Source organism: Balaenoptera borealis, assembly GCF_965194805.1.
Source record: "Balaenoptera borealis genome assembly, chromosome: 6".
Taxonomy (NCBI): Eukaryota; Metazoa; Chordata; class Mammalia; order Artiodactyla; family Balaenopteridae; genus Balaenoptera; species Balaenoptera borealis.
The window spans coordinates 128,981,889-128,998,419 of NC_138863.1; the positions used below are offsets into that span (position 1 = coordinate 128,981,889).

The 16,531-nt window shown below is 41.2% G+C and overlaps 1 protein-coding gene across 2 annotated transcripts in view; it reads right to left on the reverse strand.

Annotated features, from left to right (window-relative positions):
* Window positions 1-16,531, reverse strand: part of OCA2 (OCA2 melanosomal transmembrane protein) — a 299,659-nt gene that overhangs the window by 59,066 nt on the left and 224,062 nt on the right. For both annotated transcript variants that reach the window (XM_082395480.1, XM_082395481.1), the window contains 2 exons: window positions 7,118-7,177; window positions 6,371-6,475 (listed from right to left, as the gene is read on the reverse strand). In XM_082395480.1, the coding sequence (XP_082251606.1) occupies window positions 6,371-6,475; window positions 7,118-7,177 (165 nt within the window). The remainder of the gene's footprint in view (window positions 1-6,370; window positions 6,476-7,117; window positions 7,178-16,531) is intronic.

Sequence of the window (16,531 nt, forward strand, 5' to 3'; positions counted from 1 at the left end):
GATTGACCTGACAGTATTTCTACAGGATGTTCTTGGGTCTCCTTGTTTAGTCCCCCAGGAAAATAGCAAAACTGAGGATATAGGAATCTCACCAAAGTAAAAATCCACACAGACGACAGACCCTGAGCAGCCCTTCCCAGGAGTGTACAGTGAGGAGCAGGTACTCTAAGGGACATTTGGTTGGACCTGGCCTCAGAAACTGTCCAAGAAACTAGACCTCATAGAGTAGAAGGGGCACTACCCTTCTAGAAATGCCCGAACTCTGTAGGTCCATGCAAGCCAGGCCAGACCACAAAGATTCTGGAATGCAAAGGATGAGACCAGAGGTGCAGAGGGACACAAATGACTGCCAAGATCTCAGACAAGAGCCAGAGTCCCCCTTCCTTCCACACACTCCAAGTTCAGAGGGTTTCTCAGACGTGCAGAGTGAAGATGCTCCTGGTTGGGAGAAGGGCTGTGAAATGTGCAGGAGTTATCCGATCTAGGCAGGAAACCTAAATCACTTCCCCAGGACCCATTCATGTCATTGCATCTGTCAGAGGCCAGAAGTAGGGGAGATATCTATATACATATGGATTTTTTATGAGGACAATTGTGGGGCTGAAATTGAGGAAGCCCCATATCCACAAGGCAGGCAGCAAGGAAGGAAAGATTATGAACACCTGCAGCCCACAGGCTGGTGGTCAGGAAGGAAGGTCCAAGGGAAACAGAACATCTGAAACCGAGCAGAACCCTGTGGGGCTCCTGGAGACAAAAGTCTTTCTGTGTCCCCTTCCCTGTGTTCCAAAGGGCAGGTTCAAACAGTTGCTAATCAGGGAAGGGAGGAGATGCAGTGATAAGGGAGGAGCAGTCAAGAAACAATAGTGCAGCCTTGGGGCAGGGTCCTGGTTCCCCCTCAAGGGATACACATGCAATATCTTTGAGTTCTTCTGCCAAACTAAAACCCCCACCAAATGTAAGATGTTAACTACTTGGTGAAGCACTCTTCATTCCAGAGAAGGTCACAATTCACCCATCATTACCTGATACCAGATGATCTCTGGATTGAAGGAATGTGGGCCCTGCACGCACCCTGATCCTTATCAGCAACCCCACCCTGGACTATAAAACTCCTCACAAACCACCCCTCTCCCCAGGTTGGACACACTGTTTTGAGGGCATTAGCCTGCTGTGGCCCCCTTTGCCTGGCAAGGCAATAAAGCTTTTGTTTTCTACTCCACCCAAAACTCTGTCTCTAGATTTAATTTGGTGTTGGAATACGGAGGCCAGATTTGGCTTCACATCTGCCAACTTTGGCAGTGTCTCCAACACTAATGCATTCATAATATCCATCTATTCTCAGGGCCTTCTCAGGGCACACCAGAGAGTCCCAGTGCTGATGCATTCGACCAGCATCTGGTGTCTCCAGCCAGCAGTGATAGTAGCTGCCACAGGGAAGAAGAATACAGAGAAGGGACAGCCTCCCACTGGGGGAACATAGAGGGCTCTATGTTGGTGAGACCATCTCTCAGGACAAGGGAGGAGAGAGTTGAGGGGAATGGCTGTTACCAGCAGCAAAGAATATTGTAGGAAAAGGCACAAGAAAGATGCCCAGTATCATGCTAAGGAAAGTGGCACCAGCCCGACTGGAGAGGAGGGTATGTCTCAGATGGCAGGGAGGCCTGGTAGAGAGATGGTGCAGCAATATTTTCTGTGACTCTCAGAAACACAGCAAGCACTGAGGTGCCCAATTCCCTCAGTGAGAGTAACAGAATGTTGCTGGAGGATGATAAGCCAAGGGTGATGTGAAGGAAGAGTTACTTTGGAAAAATTAATCTATTGTGGTTTATTTACTTCTTTATTCATACAAACACATGTTAACTATCTTCTTTGTGCCAGGCACAATGCTAGTAAATAAGGGAATGCAGCTGCAGACGTGTCTTGACAATCAGTTTAATGACTACCTTAGTGGAGTTATGTGTAAAGTGCTATAGGACCCCAGAGGACAAGCAAGGCCTTGCACGGGAAGTACAGAAAGCATTGCAGAGAAGGCATTTAAGTAAGTTTTGAAGCAGGCTCTGAGGAACTCCTATGTTTGAGGAACTATGTTTCATGAGCTCTGGCTCTCCAAGGCAGAAGCCGGAAACTCACTTTCCCCAACCCCTTTGTAGATAGAACAGGCATGTGACATGGTCTCCTCCAATCAGACACTTCTACTTGAGAGTCAGGCTTGGAGAATTTGGAGAAATGTGACAAGGTGTGCTCAAGGCAGAGTGACAGAGGCTCAGGTACTCAGCATCCAGCATTGGGAGAGGGATCCCAGGCAAAGCAGCAGAAGTTGGGGGCTTCATGGGGCAAACCCCACCCAGGGTGTCCTTCAGAAAATCCATGAACTGTACCCTATTCTTAGATAAACTCCTAATCCTCTTAAACTAACTAAAGTAGGTTCTGTTTGTCGACTGAAAAAATTACACAACCTAAAAGTTGAGAGTTATGTTTTATTTGGTGGATATTCTTAGGAATTCAAGCCCAGGAGGCAGTATCTCAAGTAACCCTGAGAAAACTGCTCCAAAGAGGCAAGGGGCGGGGTGGGGGTGGGGGAACCAGGATATATAGGAGTTTTACAACAAAGGGCAGGTAGTCTAAATGTCTAAAAATTATTGTTAATGAATGAAAACCAGATATCTCAAGTTAAGGATTTTAGCGTTTTTCCATGTATGGGAAGGTGCAAAAGTCTGGGGTCATTGAAATCATTCCTTTGATATGCACCTCAGGTATTTGGGGCTAGTATCCTGTGTTTTCACATCTTGAGTTCCCTCAGGGCTCACCGTTGTGCAGTCTGATGGCTGCTAGATGGCAGGTATTCTTTGTTTCCTTCCTGAGTACCCTCAGGACTCACTGGCTCACCATTGGAGGTGGCTGCAATTGCTGATGACTGTGACATCCTTTGTTTACTGATATTTGGCAGGCAATATTTTATTTCTCATGTTGATTGCAACTGTTGTTTGAAATGCAGATACAACTATGTGGATTACAAATAGAAAGATCCCCACTAAAAGACTTAGGAATAAAATCAGCACCATCCAAGCCAGTTGGAGGATGAGATTTATCAATCCAAGAGAAATCAGAAAATAACAGGGAAAAAAGAATCAGAAAAGAAAAAGTATAACAAATGCAAAACCTTAATAAAATAGTAGAAATAAACTCAAGTCTCACAGTCAACACAATAAATTTAAACATGTTAACCGAAAGGGAAAGAGTAAAGGGACAAAGTAGGTAATTAAATAGTTAATCCTACGAGGGGATTGTAAGTAAAGAAAAAGTATGGGAGACTTCTGTAAATTAATGATCACTCAAGAAAGCAGGTTTGCTTAACCACAAAACCAAGCTTAGCAACAAAACCACACAACAGAAACATGAGACATGCCCCAAAACAATAAAACAATGGTGGCATGAGACCCACATCCTGCCCAGTGAGCTTAGTAAGTTAAGAATTCCTAGGACATGCTCCTTTGCACACACTATAAACAAAAATATAAGGAAAAGGTGACATTATACTAAAACCTGAGATGATTTACAATTTTTAACATATGTTACTGCCTTTTAGCTGATTTCCATTGCACCATGACAGTCCTGGCCTGACCATGTAGGGACAAGAAAACTCCCCTACCCAATCTGGAGGAAAAGCTGATGATGGAAGCTTGATGTCTACTCAAGGATGAGGAAGAAGGTGGTCTTGTCCCCCTTCCCACTTTTCCTTTAATTATAAAACTGTAGCCCACTATGTTCTTGGGTGCAGCACCCTCTTGTAAGTCTCACAAGCATCCTATTCTAATAAATCACTTCTCATCTATCACTTTGTCTCTCACTGAATTCTTTCTGTGCTGAAACATAAAAAACTAGAGCTCCTCAGAGCCTCCTGAAACGCCACCTAGCAGTTTCAAAACTATTCTCTTAACAGAGATATCTGCTTGGAATTTTAAAAATCCATTTGCATGTTGTTTTAAAAAATACAACTAAAAAAGGATTTAAAAAACAAACAAAAAAAAAGTCTGAAAATAAAGAATTGGAAAAAGATAACCAGGCAGAGGTTCAGAGCAGAGATGAAGAGAGACCTTACACAGTGTGAAAGAAACCACCATCCTGAAGAGATACAGATAATGAACCTCTAATGCCTAATCCGACTGCATAGTACTCAGAAAAATGTCTTGAACTGTCAGTTGAAATAGATAAATCAGTAAAGTGATTTGCTCTATCAGAATTGATTGATTAGAGAAAGGATGAGTGAATCTAAAGAAACTCTAACAGCACAGTCAGTGTGCTTGTACATGTGGGCATGTGCAGAACTCTGCTCTCACATGGGGCAAACTGGCCACATGCTAGGTCAAAGGGCATTTCAGGGGTGTCTAAGTATGAAATCCTACAGACCACATCCCCTGACCGCCCCAAAAATGAGAAAGAAGTGGCAAAAAAGACAGCCAAGTGAAAAGGAGGGAGGAAGGGAGCAAGGGACCGTGGTGCAGACCTAAGTGCCTGCCCAGCTCTCTGTGCTGCATACTTCCCAGGACCCTGCAACTGGGCAGGGCTATGTGTCCACTTCCCACCCAAGGACTGTGACAGGTCACTTCTGATGCCACTTCCAGACTAAGGCAGAATCCCAAGTGGCCCTCCTCTGATGCAGCCATAGTGGATACCACGTGCTGACATGGTAAATTCAGGTGGCAGAGATCTGTGGGCTGCAGGAAGCTCCATGCCATGCAGCTGCTGCTTTGGTTTCTCAGGAGTTAGTTTCCATACCATGTTGACGCACACAAACTAAGATCCTTCTTTTAATCCTTTCCATAGTGATATGCCCCAGATTTATGAAGGTAGTTCCCTCAGGAGAGGTAAGGACAGAATGATATTGGGGTTGAGGGAAGGAACAGAGAATGTTACATTCCTCTATAATGTTTTATTTCTTAAAAACAAAACAAACAAGAAAACCTGAGGCAGAGGGAATAAAATTTTCCTCATTTTGGGTGGTAAGTGTACTGATATTTGTTACCCTACCCTCTGTGATTCCTTTAATGTATTTTTTTAATTTAAATTTTAAGTAACTATTAATATTTGGGGAAGAAAAATATCAAAATAGTCATATTTTTAGAAAGTAGAGGAATCTAAATTTTCAACAATAGGGACCATTTTGTTCAGTCCAACAGAGGGTCTGGGTCCTGAAACCTGGAAGCCCCCGAGAAGGTAGGGTGCATCAGCTGTGAGCATGTAGGGCCTCGAGGAAGCACAGACAAAGGTTTGCTGATGAAACTCTGGGCTGCGGCTACACAGGGTTCAGATGCACGGGGTCTTCTACAGAATCTATTTCAATTAAGAAAGGGGTTCACACGCAAGCTGACCTGTCATCTCAGAAGCCCAGGGCCCTGCCGCTTTAGCCTGCCTGAGAGGTGCTGCTGCCCCTCGCCCTCTGCAGGACCACAGTAATGACAGCACCCGCTGAGCAGTACCAGCACATTCAGCAACATCCAGATGACTGTTCTAACTCAGGGCTTCATGAAGAAATAATAAGAGCCACAGAATTACTTCAGAATTACCAAACCCAGACCCTGGAAGAACAATAGCTAGGTAACTGGAGCATCAGCGCAGCAGACACTGTGATTCCAGGCAATGCATGGTGACATCGAGTCCCAGTCACCCTAAGGTCCTGTGAGAGAGGAGTGGCCCTCAAGGTCACAAGAACAAGAGATAAGTCTCCTCTATCGAGAATCCAGCCATGAGGAGCGTTCATGCACACCCAGCACACCTGGGACACCAGGTGCTGTGACAGGACCCGAGGTTCCTGTTCCCACCTTTATGCTGTCATACCAGGCATTCACAATTCTGCCCTAAGTTGAGCAATCAGTGACGTCAGAAGACACAGCAGGAACAGCTCTGTAAAAGTCCTCTAATGTGGATCCCCTAATCTTGACTTGGGTCAAGATCACACAGAGAATTCAAAATCTTATCCAGGCCATAGCACCAGAAGCTACCCCAGCCAGTTAGAATAGCTTCTACATTTGTCGGGAATAAAGGATGAACACCTTCAACCAGCCTCTGTCTTTGGTGTCTTCCAATTTTCTTTGAAAAAAGGAAGAAAGAAAGACTGTTTTTTCCATGAGAGGTGGCAGCTCCCGGTCAGACTGACCCTGAAACACCCAGCCATCCTGGGATTCACGGCCCACAGCAGCTGTAGGCCTCAGCTCCCAGCTGCTGCCTGGGATCCATCACATCTGTTCCCTTAAACTGTGAGTGCAGTAAAGGGACAGGGCTCATTCTCTGCTTCCTCTGGAAGGAAGGGTGAGTCCAGGTTGTGTGCAGGTGAAAGCTGGGCCCTCATCACATGGAGGAGACTGTGACTCACCATGGTAGCAGTGAATGGTATGTTGTCAATCAGGGATGATGCGATGGCTGAGACCCAGACCACCAAGATGATGGCAGCTGCAAGGCGCTGATCTTCTGGGACCATCTGGAAGGAACAGATAAGAGTAGGGCAGTGTACCATAGCTACATAGATCACACGCACTGAGGAGCTGATGCTAGGACATGTGAGACTCAGAAGGGACCACAGGACTCTTGGTCCTTCCTCTTCCACACAAGGAGAGCAAGGGAGACCCAGGTGTGCAAACAGGACCAACTGGGCTTTCCCGACCCCTACCAGGAGCCTGGGCCAGGGTCTACAAGTAAGTGAGAGGAGTGACTCCCAATCATGCTCAAGCCAACCAACCCTTGGGGGCCGGGGCGGGGGTGGGTGGGGCAGCAGGTTCAGTGTTCCCATTCCTGGTGGGACACCAGGTGACACACTGGTCACACTGACCTCACTTCCCATGTGGTGACGCTAGGCTGGGACCTCTGTGCATCACTTACTGAGACTGCTGTCTCAATTCTCTCCTTCCCAGAAAGGTTTTAACTAAAGGCTAATAGCAAAATTGTAGGCATCTGTAATTATATATTCTTTGAAAAAAGTTTCTTTTCATCTCTTATCTACACAGGATAAAATAGGTTCCCTGATATAATTTTTTATATAATTAATGTGCCCTATTCTTGCCAATTAAAAAAAAAATCAAAGGAATAGTGGCTGGAGCACTTTATATTGCAGTATTTAATGTACCTTTATTAGCAAAGCAGTCTGTTCTCCAACATACTCTATTAAGTGGAGATGTGCCAATGCCTAGAAGAAATAGATGTATGATAAGAATCAATTTAAAAGTGAGAATATATCAAATTTTTAAAAACATGGCTTTAAAATGAAAATAAGTCAACATGGCGCTCTCATTTTTTATAAAAGATCAAACACACAGTCTATAAATAATTTACTATCTTATATGAACACTGAAGATTCATTGAGAAGAGAGCACAGTAACAGAGGCAGGAACTTCTCATTAATTTGAGTTAATATCCATGCTAAATTTACATTTGGATGGAAGGCCATTTCTTTATTTTAAGATCGCTGTATAGGAGTACTGTTCACCTGTACATAATGAAATGTGTCTCCAGATAGAATGTCTTGCAAGTAAGTTGCATTTCAAATTCCTTTTTAAAGTTAAGCATCACAGAGTTTTAGAAGAATATAAAGAAAATGCACGGTTTTCATAACGTTCAAAGAAAGGTCTATTTAACTGAAGCATGTACTATTTTCATAGTACTAGACAGATTCAGAAAATTGTGTCCAGAGAAAGGTAGGAAAGAAGATTAGATGGAGACATAAGTGCAGGAGCCATTCTGCTCAGTCTGCCTACTTCGTTCCAGCTGAGGAGGAGATCTTCTGCCATCCATGACAGATCTCAGACAGGAAGCACCGAGAGGGAACCAGACATGGGGGTGACATAGCTACCTAGCACCTCTCAAATGTGGCCTTTTCACTGTGATGTCATCATGGTGAATGATTACAAATACTGAAAACATCAGCTTGGCTATGTTTAAAAAAGAAAGTCAAGATATGAGGAAAATACAAATAGCCAATAGATACTCTTTCATAAAATGACAAATGAGATAACTATGTAACACCTAATTCTATCAAATCTAAAGTTGTAAATATATAATATATATTCTACACTTCAGCAAACTAAAGTTTATGTATAGCTGAAGATGCTATATGCATCACTTGTCTCCTCCATCAATTTATATAGTGAAAAGATGATTGTATAATATGATGTAAATCCCTCACAATATGAAACATAATTATCCTTGTGTTGCAGTGACTAGTTGCAAAAAGCTGGTTCAGCAATGATCTGACATTGTTGTTCCATTGAAATTAGATAAATACAATAAATCAATGCCACTACTTTCTTCAAAATGATGGACTAGGAGGTCTTAAGGTCCCTTCCGCAGCTAAATAAATAGACTTTGGATAAAACACACTTTTAGGGCATTACTGGATTAACAAGACAATGTAATGTTTTCCAAGGAATCTCCCTTCCCATGAAAATACTTCTTGCAGCTGGCTGGGAGCTGCAGACTTGAATGGCAAGGAAGGATGAAATTGCCTTGAGCTTGATGCCAACCAAGTGCTGAAGTGAGAGCACGGAGGTGTGAGCAGCAGTAAGGTTGTAGGCTGAAACAGGGATTCTCACACTGCACTGACAGCCTTGAAACAGGCTGAAAAAATTATCCCCTGGCATCCAGTAGAGGCAAACAAAAGAAGTTTCTGGAAGAAAGCACTCCAAATGTAGCCTCTCAAGACTCCCACAGATTAAGATCAAGTAACAAAATTATAATCTAGGGTCATCAAGAATACAAGAAGACAAGTAACATGAACAAGAGCAGAAATAACCAAAACAGATTTGGATATACCACCAACATGCAAGAATGAGAATCCACAGGTACTGGATATAGTAGAGGAATTTTGTTTAAAGAAAATAGAGTTGAAGAGTATAATAGTAACAATTAACGTTTACCCTTGATGAGTTAAGACTATAAGCTGTCATCTCCAGAGTAAACCACTAAAAGAGAATGTAACTGCCAAAAACTGGGAAATCAAAATTTACATAATCCTTAATCAACTCAGATAAAGAAGAAAAAAAGATTGAAGATAAAAATATACAAGGTTGGGGAGGCCTTCAAGATGGTGGAGAAGTAAGACGTGGAAATCACCTTACTCCCCACAAATACATCTATATGTGGAACAACTCCTACAGAACACCTACTGAACTCTGGCAGAAGACCTCAGACTTCCCAAAAGGCAAGAAACTCCCCATGTACCTGGGTAGGGCAAAAGAAAAAGAAGAAACAGAAACAAAAGAATATGGATGGGACTCAAACCTCTGGGAGGGAGCTTTGAAGGAGGAAAAGTTTCTACACCCTACGAAGCCCCTTCACTGGTGGAGACGGGGGTGAGAGGGGGGGCCGATTCTGAGCCAGGGAGGAGAGCGCAGCAACAGGTGTGCAGAGGGCAAAGTGGACAGATTCCTACACAGAGGATTGTTGCTGACCAGCACTCACCAGCCCAAAAGGCTTGTCTGCTCACCCACCGGCCAGGGCAGGTGGGGGCTGGGAGCTGAGGCTTGGGCTTTGGAGGTCAGATCCCAGGGAGAGGACTGGGGTTGGCTGTGTGAACACATCCTGAAGGGGGCTAGTGTGCCACAGCTAGCTGGGAGGGAGTCCGGGAAAAAATCTGGACCTGCCTAAGAGGCAAGAGACAATTGTTTTGGGGTGCATGAGGAGAGGGGATTCAGAGCACCGCTTATACAACCTCCAGAGACTGGCCCAAGCTATGGCTATCAGCACAGACACCACAGACAGGCTGGAACACTAAGGCTGCTGCTGCAGGCACCAAGAAGCCTGTGTGCAAGCACAGGTCACTATCCACACCTCCTCTCCCAGGAGCCTGTGCAGCACACCACTGCCAGGGTCTCATGATCCAGGGACAACTTCCCCAGGAGAACACACAGCAAGCCTCAGGCTGTTGCAACGTCACGCCAGCCTCTACTGCCATGGGCTCGCCATGCATTCCATACCCCTCCCTCCCCCTCAGCCTGAATGAGTAAGAGCCCCCTAATCAGGTGCTACGTTAACTCCTCCTGTCTGGGCAGGGAACAGACGCCCTCAGACGACCTACATGCAAAGGTCGGGCCAAATCCAAAGCTGAACCCCAGGAGCTGTGCGAACAAAGAAGAGAAAGTGAAATTTTTCCCAGCAGCCTCAGAAACAGCAGATTAAATCTCCACAATCAACTCTATGTACCCTGCATCTCTGGAACACCTGAATAGACAACAAGTCATCCCAAAATTGAGGCAGTGGACTTTGGGAGCAACTGTATACTTGGAGTTTGCTTTCTGCAGCTAATTTGTTTCTGGTTTTATGTTCATCTTAGTTTAGTATTTAGAGTTTATTATCATTGGTAGATTTGTTTAATGATTGGGCTGCTCTCTTCCTTTTATATATATATATATATATATATATATATATATATATATATATACACACATATATATGTATATAAATTTTTTCTCCTTTTTCTTTTTTTGTGAATGTGCATGTGTATGCCTCTTTGTGTGATTTTGTCTGTATAGCTTTGCTTTTGCATTTGTCCTAGGGTTCTGTCTGTCTTTTTTTTTTTTTGTATAGTTTTTACTGCTTGTGATCATTGGTGGATTTGTTTTTTGGTTTGGTTGCTCTCTTCTTTCATTCTTTTTTACTACTTTTTAATTTTTAAAATATTTTTAAATTTTTTATTTTAATAACTATAATTAATTAATTTATTTATTTATTTATTTTTTATTCTCCCTTTTCTTCTGAGCCCAGTGGCTAACAGGGATTAGGTGCTCCGGCCAGGTATCAGACCTGAGCCTCGGAGGTGGGAGAGTCAAGTTCAGGATATTGGTCCACCAGAGACCTCCTGGCCCCATTAAATATCAAATGGCGAAAACTTTACCAGAGATCTCCACCACAATGTTAATACACAGCTCCACTCAACGACCAGCAAGCTACAGGGCTGGACACCCTATGCCAAACAACTACCAAGACAGGAACACAAACCCACCCATTAGCAGAGAGGCTGCATAAAATCATAATAAATTCACAGACACCTCAAAAACACCAGCAGACACGGTCCTACCCACCAGAAAGACAAGATCCCGCCTCATCCACCAGAACACAGGAACCAATCCCCTCCACCAGGAAGCCTACACAATCCACTGAACCAAACTTATGCACTGGGGGCAGACACAAAAACAACAGGAACTACGAACCTGCAGGCTGTGAGAAGGAGACCCCAAACACAGTAAGTTAAGCAAAGTGAGAAGACAGAGAAATAACACAGCAGATGAAGGAGCAAAGTAAAAACCCATCAGTCCAAACAAATGAAGAGATAATAGGCAGTTTACCTGAAAAAAAATTTAGAGTAATGATAGTAAAGATGATCAAAAATATTGGAAATAGAATGAAGACAATACAAGAAACGTTTAACAAGGACCTAGAAGAACTGAAGAGCAAATAAAAAATGGTGAACACCACAAAAAATGAAATTAAAAATTCTCTGGAAGGAGTCCATAGCAGAATAACTGAGGCAGAAGAATGGATAAGTGACCTGGAAGATAAAATAGTGGAAATAACTACTGCAGAGTAGAATAAAGAAAAAAGAATGAAAAAATTGTGGACAGCCTCAGAAACATCTGGGACAACATTAAACACACCAACATACGAATTATAGGGTTCCCAGAAGAAGAGAAAAAAAAGGGACTGCGAAAATATTTGAAGAGATTATAGTGGAAAACGTCCTTAATATGGGAGAGGAAATAGTCAAGCAAGTCCAGGAAGCACACAGAGTCCCATACAGGATAAATCCAAGGAGAAACACGTGAAGACACATATTAATCAAACTATCAAAAATTAAATACAAAGAAAAAATATTAAAAGCAGCAAGAGAAAAGCAACAAATAACATAAAAGGGAATCCCCATAAGGTTAACAACTGATCTTTCAGCAGAAATTCTGCAAGCCAGAAGGGAATGGCAGGACATATTTAAAGAGATGAAAGGGAAAAACCTACAACCCAGATTACTCTACCCAGCAAGGATCTCATTCAGATTCAATGGAGAAATTAAAACATTCACAGACAAGCAAAAGCTAAGAGAATTCAGCACCACCAAACCAGCTTTACAACAAATGCTAAAGGAACTTCTCTAGGCAGGAAACACAAAAGAAGGAAAAGACCTACAATAACAAACCCAAACAAATTAAGAAAAAGGTAATAGGAACATACATATTGATAATTACCTTAAATGAAAATGGATTAAATGCTCCAACCAAAAGATATAGACTGGCTGAGGATACAAAAACAGGACCTGTATATATGCTGTCTACAACAGACCCACTTCAGACCTAGGGAAACATACAGACTGAAAGTGAGGGGATGGAAAAATATATTCCATGCAAATGGAAATCAAAAGAAAGTTGGACTAGCAATTCTCATATCAGACAAAATAGACTTTAAAATAAAGACTATGATGAGACAAAGAAGGACACTACATAATGTTTGAGGGATCAATCCAAGAAGAAGATATAACAATTGTAAATATTTATGGACCCAACATAGGAGTACTTCAATACATAAGGCAAATGCTAACAGCCATAAAAGGGGAAACTGACAATGACACAATCATAGTAGGGGACTTTAACAACCCACTTTCACCAATGGACAGATCACCCAATATGAAAATAAATAAGGAAATGCAAGCTTTAAATTATACATTAAACCAGACGGACTTAATAGATATTTATAGGACATTCCATCCAAAAACAACAGAATACAATTTCTTCTCAAGTGCTCATGGAGCATTCTTCATGATACATCACATCTTGGGTCATAAATCAAGCCTTGGTATACATACGAAAATTGAAATTGTATCCAGTATGTTTTCCAACCACAACACTATGAGACTAGAAATCAATTACAGGAAAAAAACTGTAAAAAATACAAACAAATGGAGGTTAAAGAATACACTACTAAATAACCAAGAGATAACTGAAGAAATCAAAAAGGAAATCAGAAAATACCTAGAAACAAATGACTGTGAAAACATGACAACCAAAAACCTATGGGACACAGCAAAAGCAGTTTTAAGAGGGAAGTGTATAGCAATACAATTCTACCACAAGAAACAAGATACATCTCAAAAAACAACTTAACCTTACAACTAAAGCAATTAGAGAAAGAAGAACAAAAACCCCAAAGTTAACAGAAGGAAAGAAATCATAAAGATCAGATCAGAAATACATGAAAAAGAAATGAATGAAATGATAGCAAAGGTCAATAAAACTAAAAGCTGGTTCTTGAGAAGATAAACAAAATTGATAAACCATTAGCCAGACTCATCAAGAAAAAAAGGGAGAAGACTCAAATCAATAGAATTAGAAATGAAAAAGGAGAAGTAATAATTGACACTGCAGAAATACAAAGGATCATGACAGATTATTACAAGACCTATATGCCAATAAAATGAACAACCTGGAAGAAATGGACAAGTTCTTAGAAAAGCACAACCTTCCGAGACTGAACCAGGAAGAAATAGAAAATATAAAGACACCAATCCCAAACACGGAAATTGAAACAGTAATTAAAAATCTTCCCACAAAGAAAAACTCAGGACCAGATGGATTCACAGGTGAATTCTGTCAAATATTTAGAGAAGAGCTAACACCCATCCTTGTCAAACTCTTCCAAAATATAGCAGAGGGAGGAATACTCCCAAACTCATTCTACTAGACCACCATCACCCTGATACACAAACCAGACAAAGATGTCACAAAAAAAGAAAACTACAGGCCAATACCACTGATGAACATAGCTGCAAAAATCCTCAACAAAATACAAGCAAACAGAAACAAACAGCACATTAAAAGGATCATACACCATGATCAAGTGGGGTTTATCCAAGGAATGCAAGGATTCTTCAATATATGCAAATCAATCAATGTGATACCCCATATTAGCAAATTGAAGGAGAAAAACCATATGATCATCTCAATAGATGCAGAAAAAGCTTTTGACAAAATTCAACACCCATTTATGATAAAAACCCTGCAGAAAGTAGGCAGAGGGAACTTACCTCAACATAATAAAGGCCATATATGACACACCCACAGCCAACATCATGCTCAATGGAGAAAAACCAAAACTATTTCCTCTAAGATCAGGAACAAGACAAGGTTGCCCACTCTCAACACTATTATTCAACATAGTTTTGGAAGTTTTAGCCACAGCAATCAGAGAAGAAAAAGAAATAAAAGGAATCCAAATGAGAAAAGAAGAAGTAAAACTGTCACTGTTTGCAGATGACATGATACTATACATAGAGAATCCTAAAGATGCTACCAGAAAACTACTAGAGCTATTCAATGAATTTGGTAAAGTAGCAGGATACAAAATTAATGCACAGAAATCTCTTGCATTCCTATACACTAATGACGAAAAATCTGAAAGAGAAATTAAGGAAACACTCCCATTTACCACTGCAACAAAAAGAATAAAATACCTAGGAATAAACCTACCTAAGGAGAAAAAAGACCTGTATACAGAAAACTATAAGATGAAAACACTGATGAAAGAAATTAAAGATGATACAAACAGATGGAGAGATATTACATGTTCTTGAATTGGAAGAATCAACATTGTGAAAATGACTCTACTACCCAAAGCAATCTACAGATTCAATGCCATCCCTATCAAACTACCAAGGGCATTTTTCACAGAACTAGAACAGAAAATTTCACAATTTGTATGGAAACACAAAAGACTGCTAATATCCAAAGCAATCTTGAGAAAGAAAAACGGAGCTGGAGGAATCAGGCTCCCTGACTTCAGACTATACTACAAATCTACAGTAATCAAGACAGTATGGTACTGACACAAAAACAGAAATATAGATCAATGGAACAGGATAGAAAACCCAGAGATAAACCCACACACATATGGTCACCTTATTTTTGATAAAGGATGCAGGAATATACAATGGAGAAAAGACAGCCTTTTCAATAAGTGGTGCTGGGAAAACTGGACAGCTACATGTAAAAGAATGAAATTAGAACACTCCCTAACACCATACACAAAATTAAACTCAAAATGGATTAAAGACCTAAATGTAAGGCCAGACACTATAAAACTCTTAGAGGAAAACATAGGTAGAACACACTATGACATAAATCACAGCAAGATCCTTTTTGACCCACCTCCTAGAGTAATGGAAATAAAAACAAAAATAAACAAATGGGACCTAATGAAACTTAAAAGCTTTTGAACAGCAAAGGAAATCATAAACAAGACCCCAGAGATGGGAGAAAATATTGGCAAATGAAGCAACTGACAAAGGATTAATCTCCAGAATTTACAAGCAGCTCATGCAGCTCAATATCAAAAGAACAATCAACTCAATCCAAAAATGGGCAGAAGACCTAATTAGACATTTCTCCAAAGAAGATATACAGATTGCCAACAAACACATGAAAGGATGCTCAACATCACTAATCATTAGAGAAATTCAAATCAAAATTACAATGAGGTTATCACCTCACACCAGTCAGAATGGGCATCATCAAGAAATCTAGAAACAATAAATGCTGGAGAGGGTGTGGAGAAAAGGTAACCCTCTTGCACTGTTGCTGGGAATGTAAATTGATACAGCCACTATGGAGAACAGTATGGAGATTCCTTAAAAAACTAAAAATAGAACTACCATATGACCCAGCAATCCCACTACTGTGCATATACCTTGAGAAAAGCATAATTCAAAAAGACTCATGTACCACAATGCTCCCTGCAGCTCTATTTACATTGGGCAGGACATGGAAGCAACCTAAGTGTCCATCGACAGATGAATGGATAAAGAAGATGTGGCACATATATACAATGGAATATTACTCAGCCATAAAAAGAAATGAAATTGAGTTATTTGTAATGAGGTGGATGGACCTAGAGTCTGTCATAGAGTGAAATAAGCCAGAAAGAGAAAAACAAATACCGCATATTAACATATATATATATATGGAATCTAAAAAACAGGTTCTGAAGAACCTAGGGGCAGGACAGGAATAAAGATGCAGACATAGAGAATGGACTTGAGGACACAGGGAGAGGGAAGTGTAAGCTGGGATGAAGTGAAAGAGTGGCATGGACATATATACACTACCAAATGTAAAATAGATAGCTAGTGGGAAGTAAGCAGGCACATAGCACAGGGAGATCAGCTCGGTGCTTTGTGACCACCTAGAGGGGTGGGATAGGGAGGGTGGGAGGGAGACGCAAGAGGGAGGAGATATGGGGATATATGTAAATGTAAAGCTGATTCACTTTGTTATAAAGCAGAAACTAACACACCATTGTAAAACAATTATACTCCAATAAAGATGTTAAAAATAATAATAATAAAATAAAATAAGAAGACCCAGGTGTCAAAGGGAGCAAGAAGAAACCAGGAACCGAGAATTCAGTAAAAAGAAGCTTGTTGGAAATTGATTTTCTTCTGGCTAGTGGAGTAACCTGAGAAAGTTTTTAAAGGCTGGGAATTTTAAGGACATACACATCTATAAGG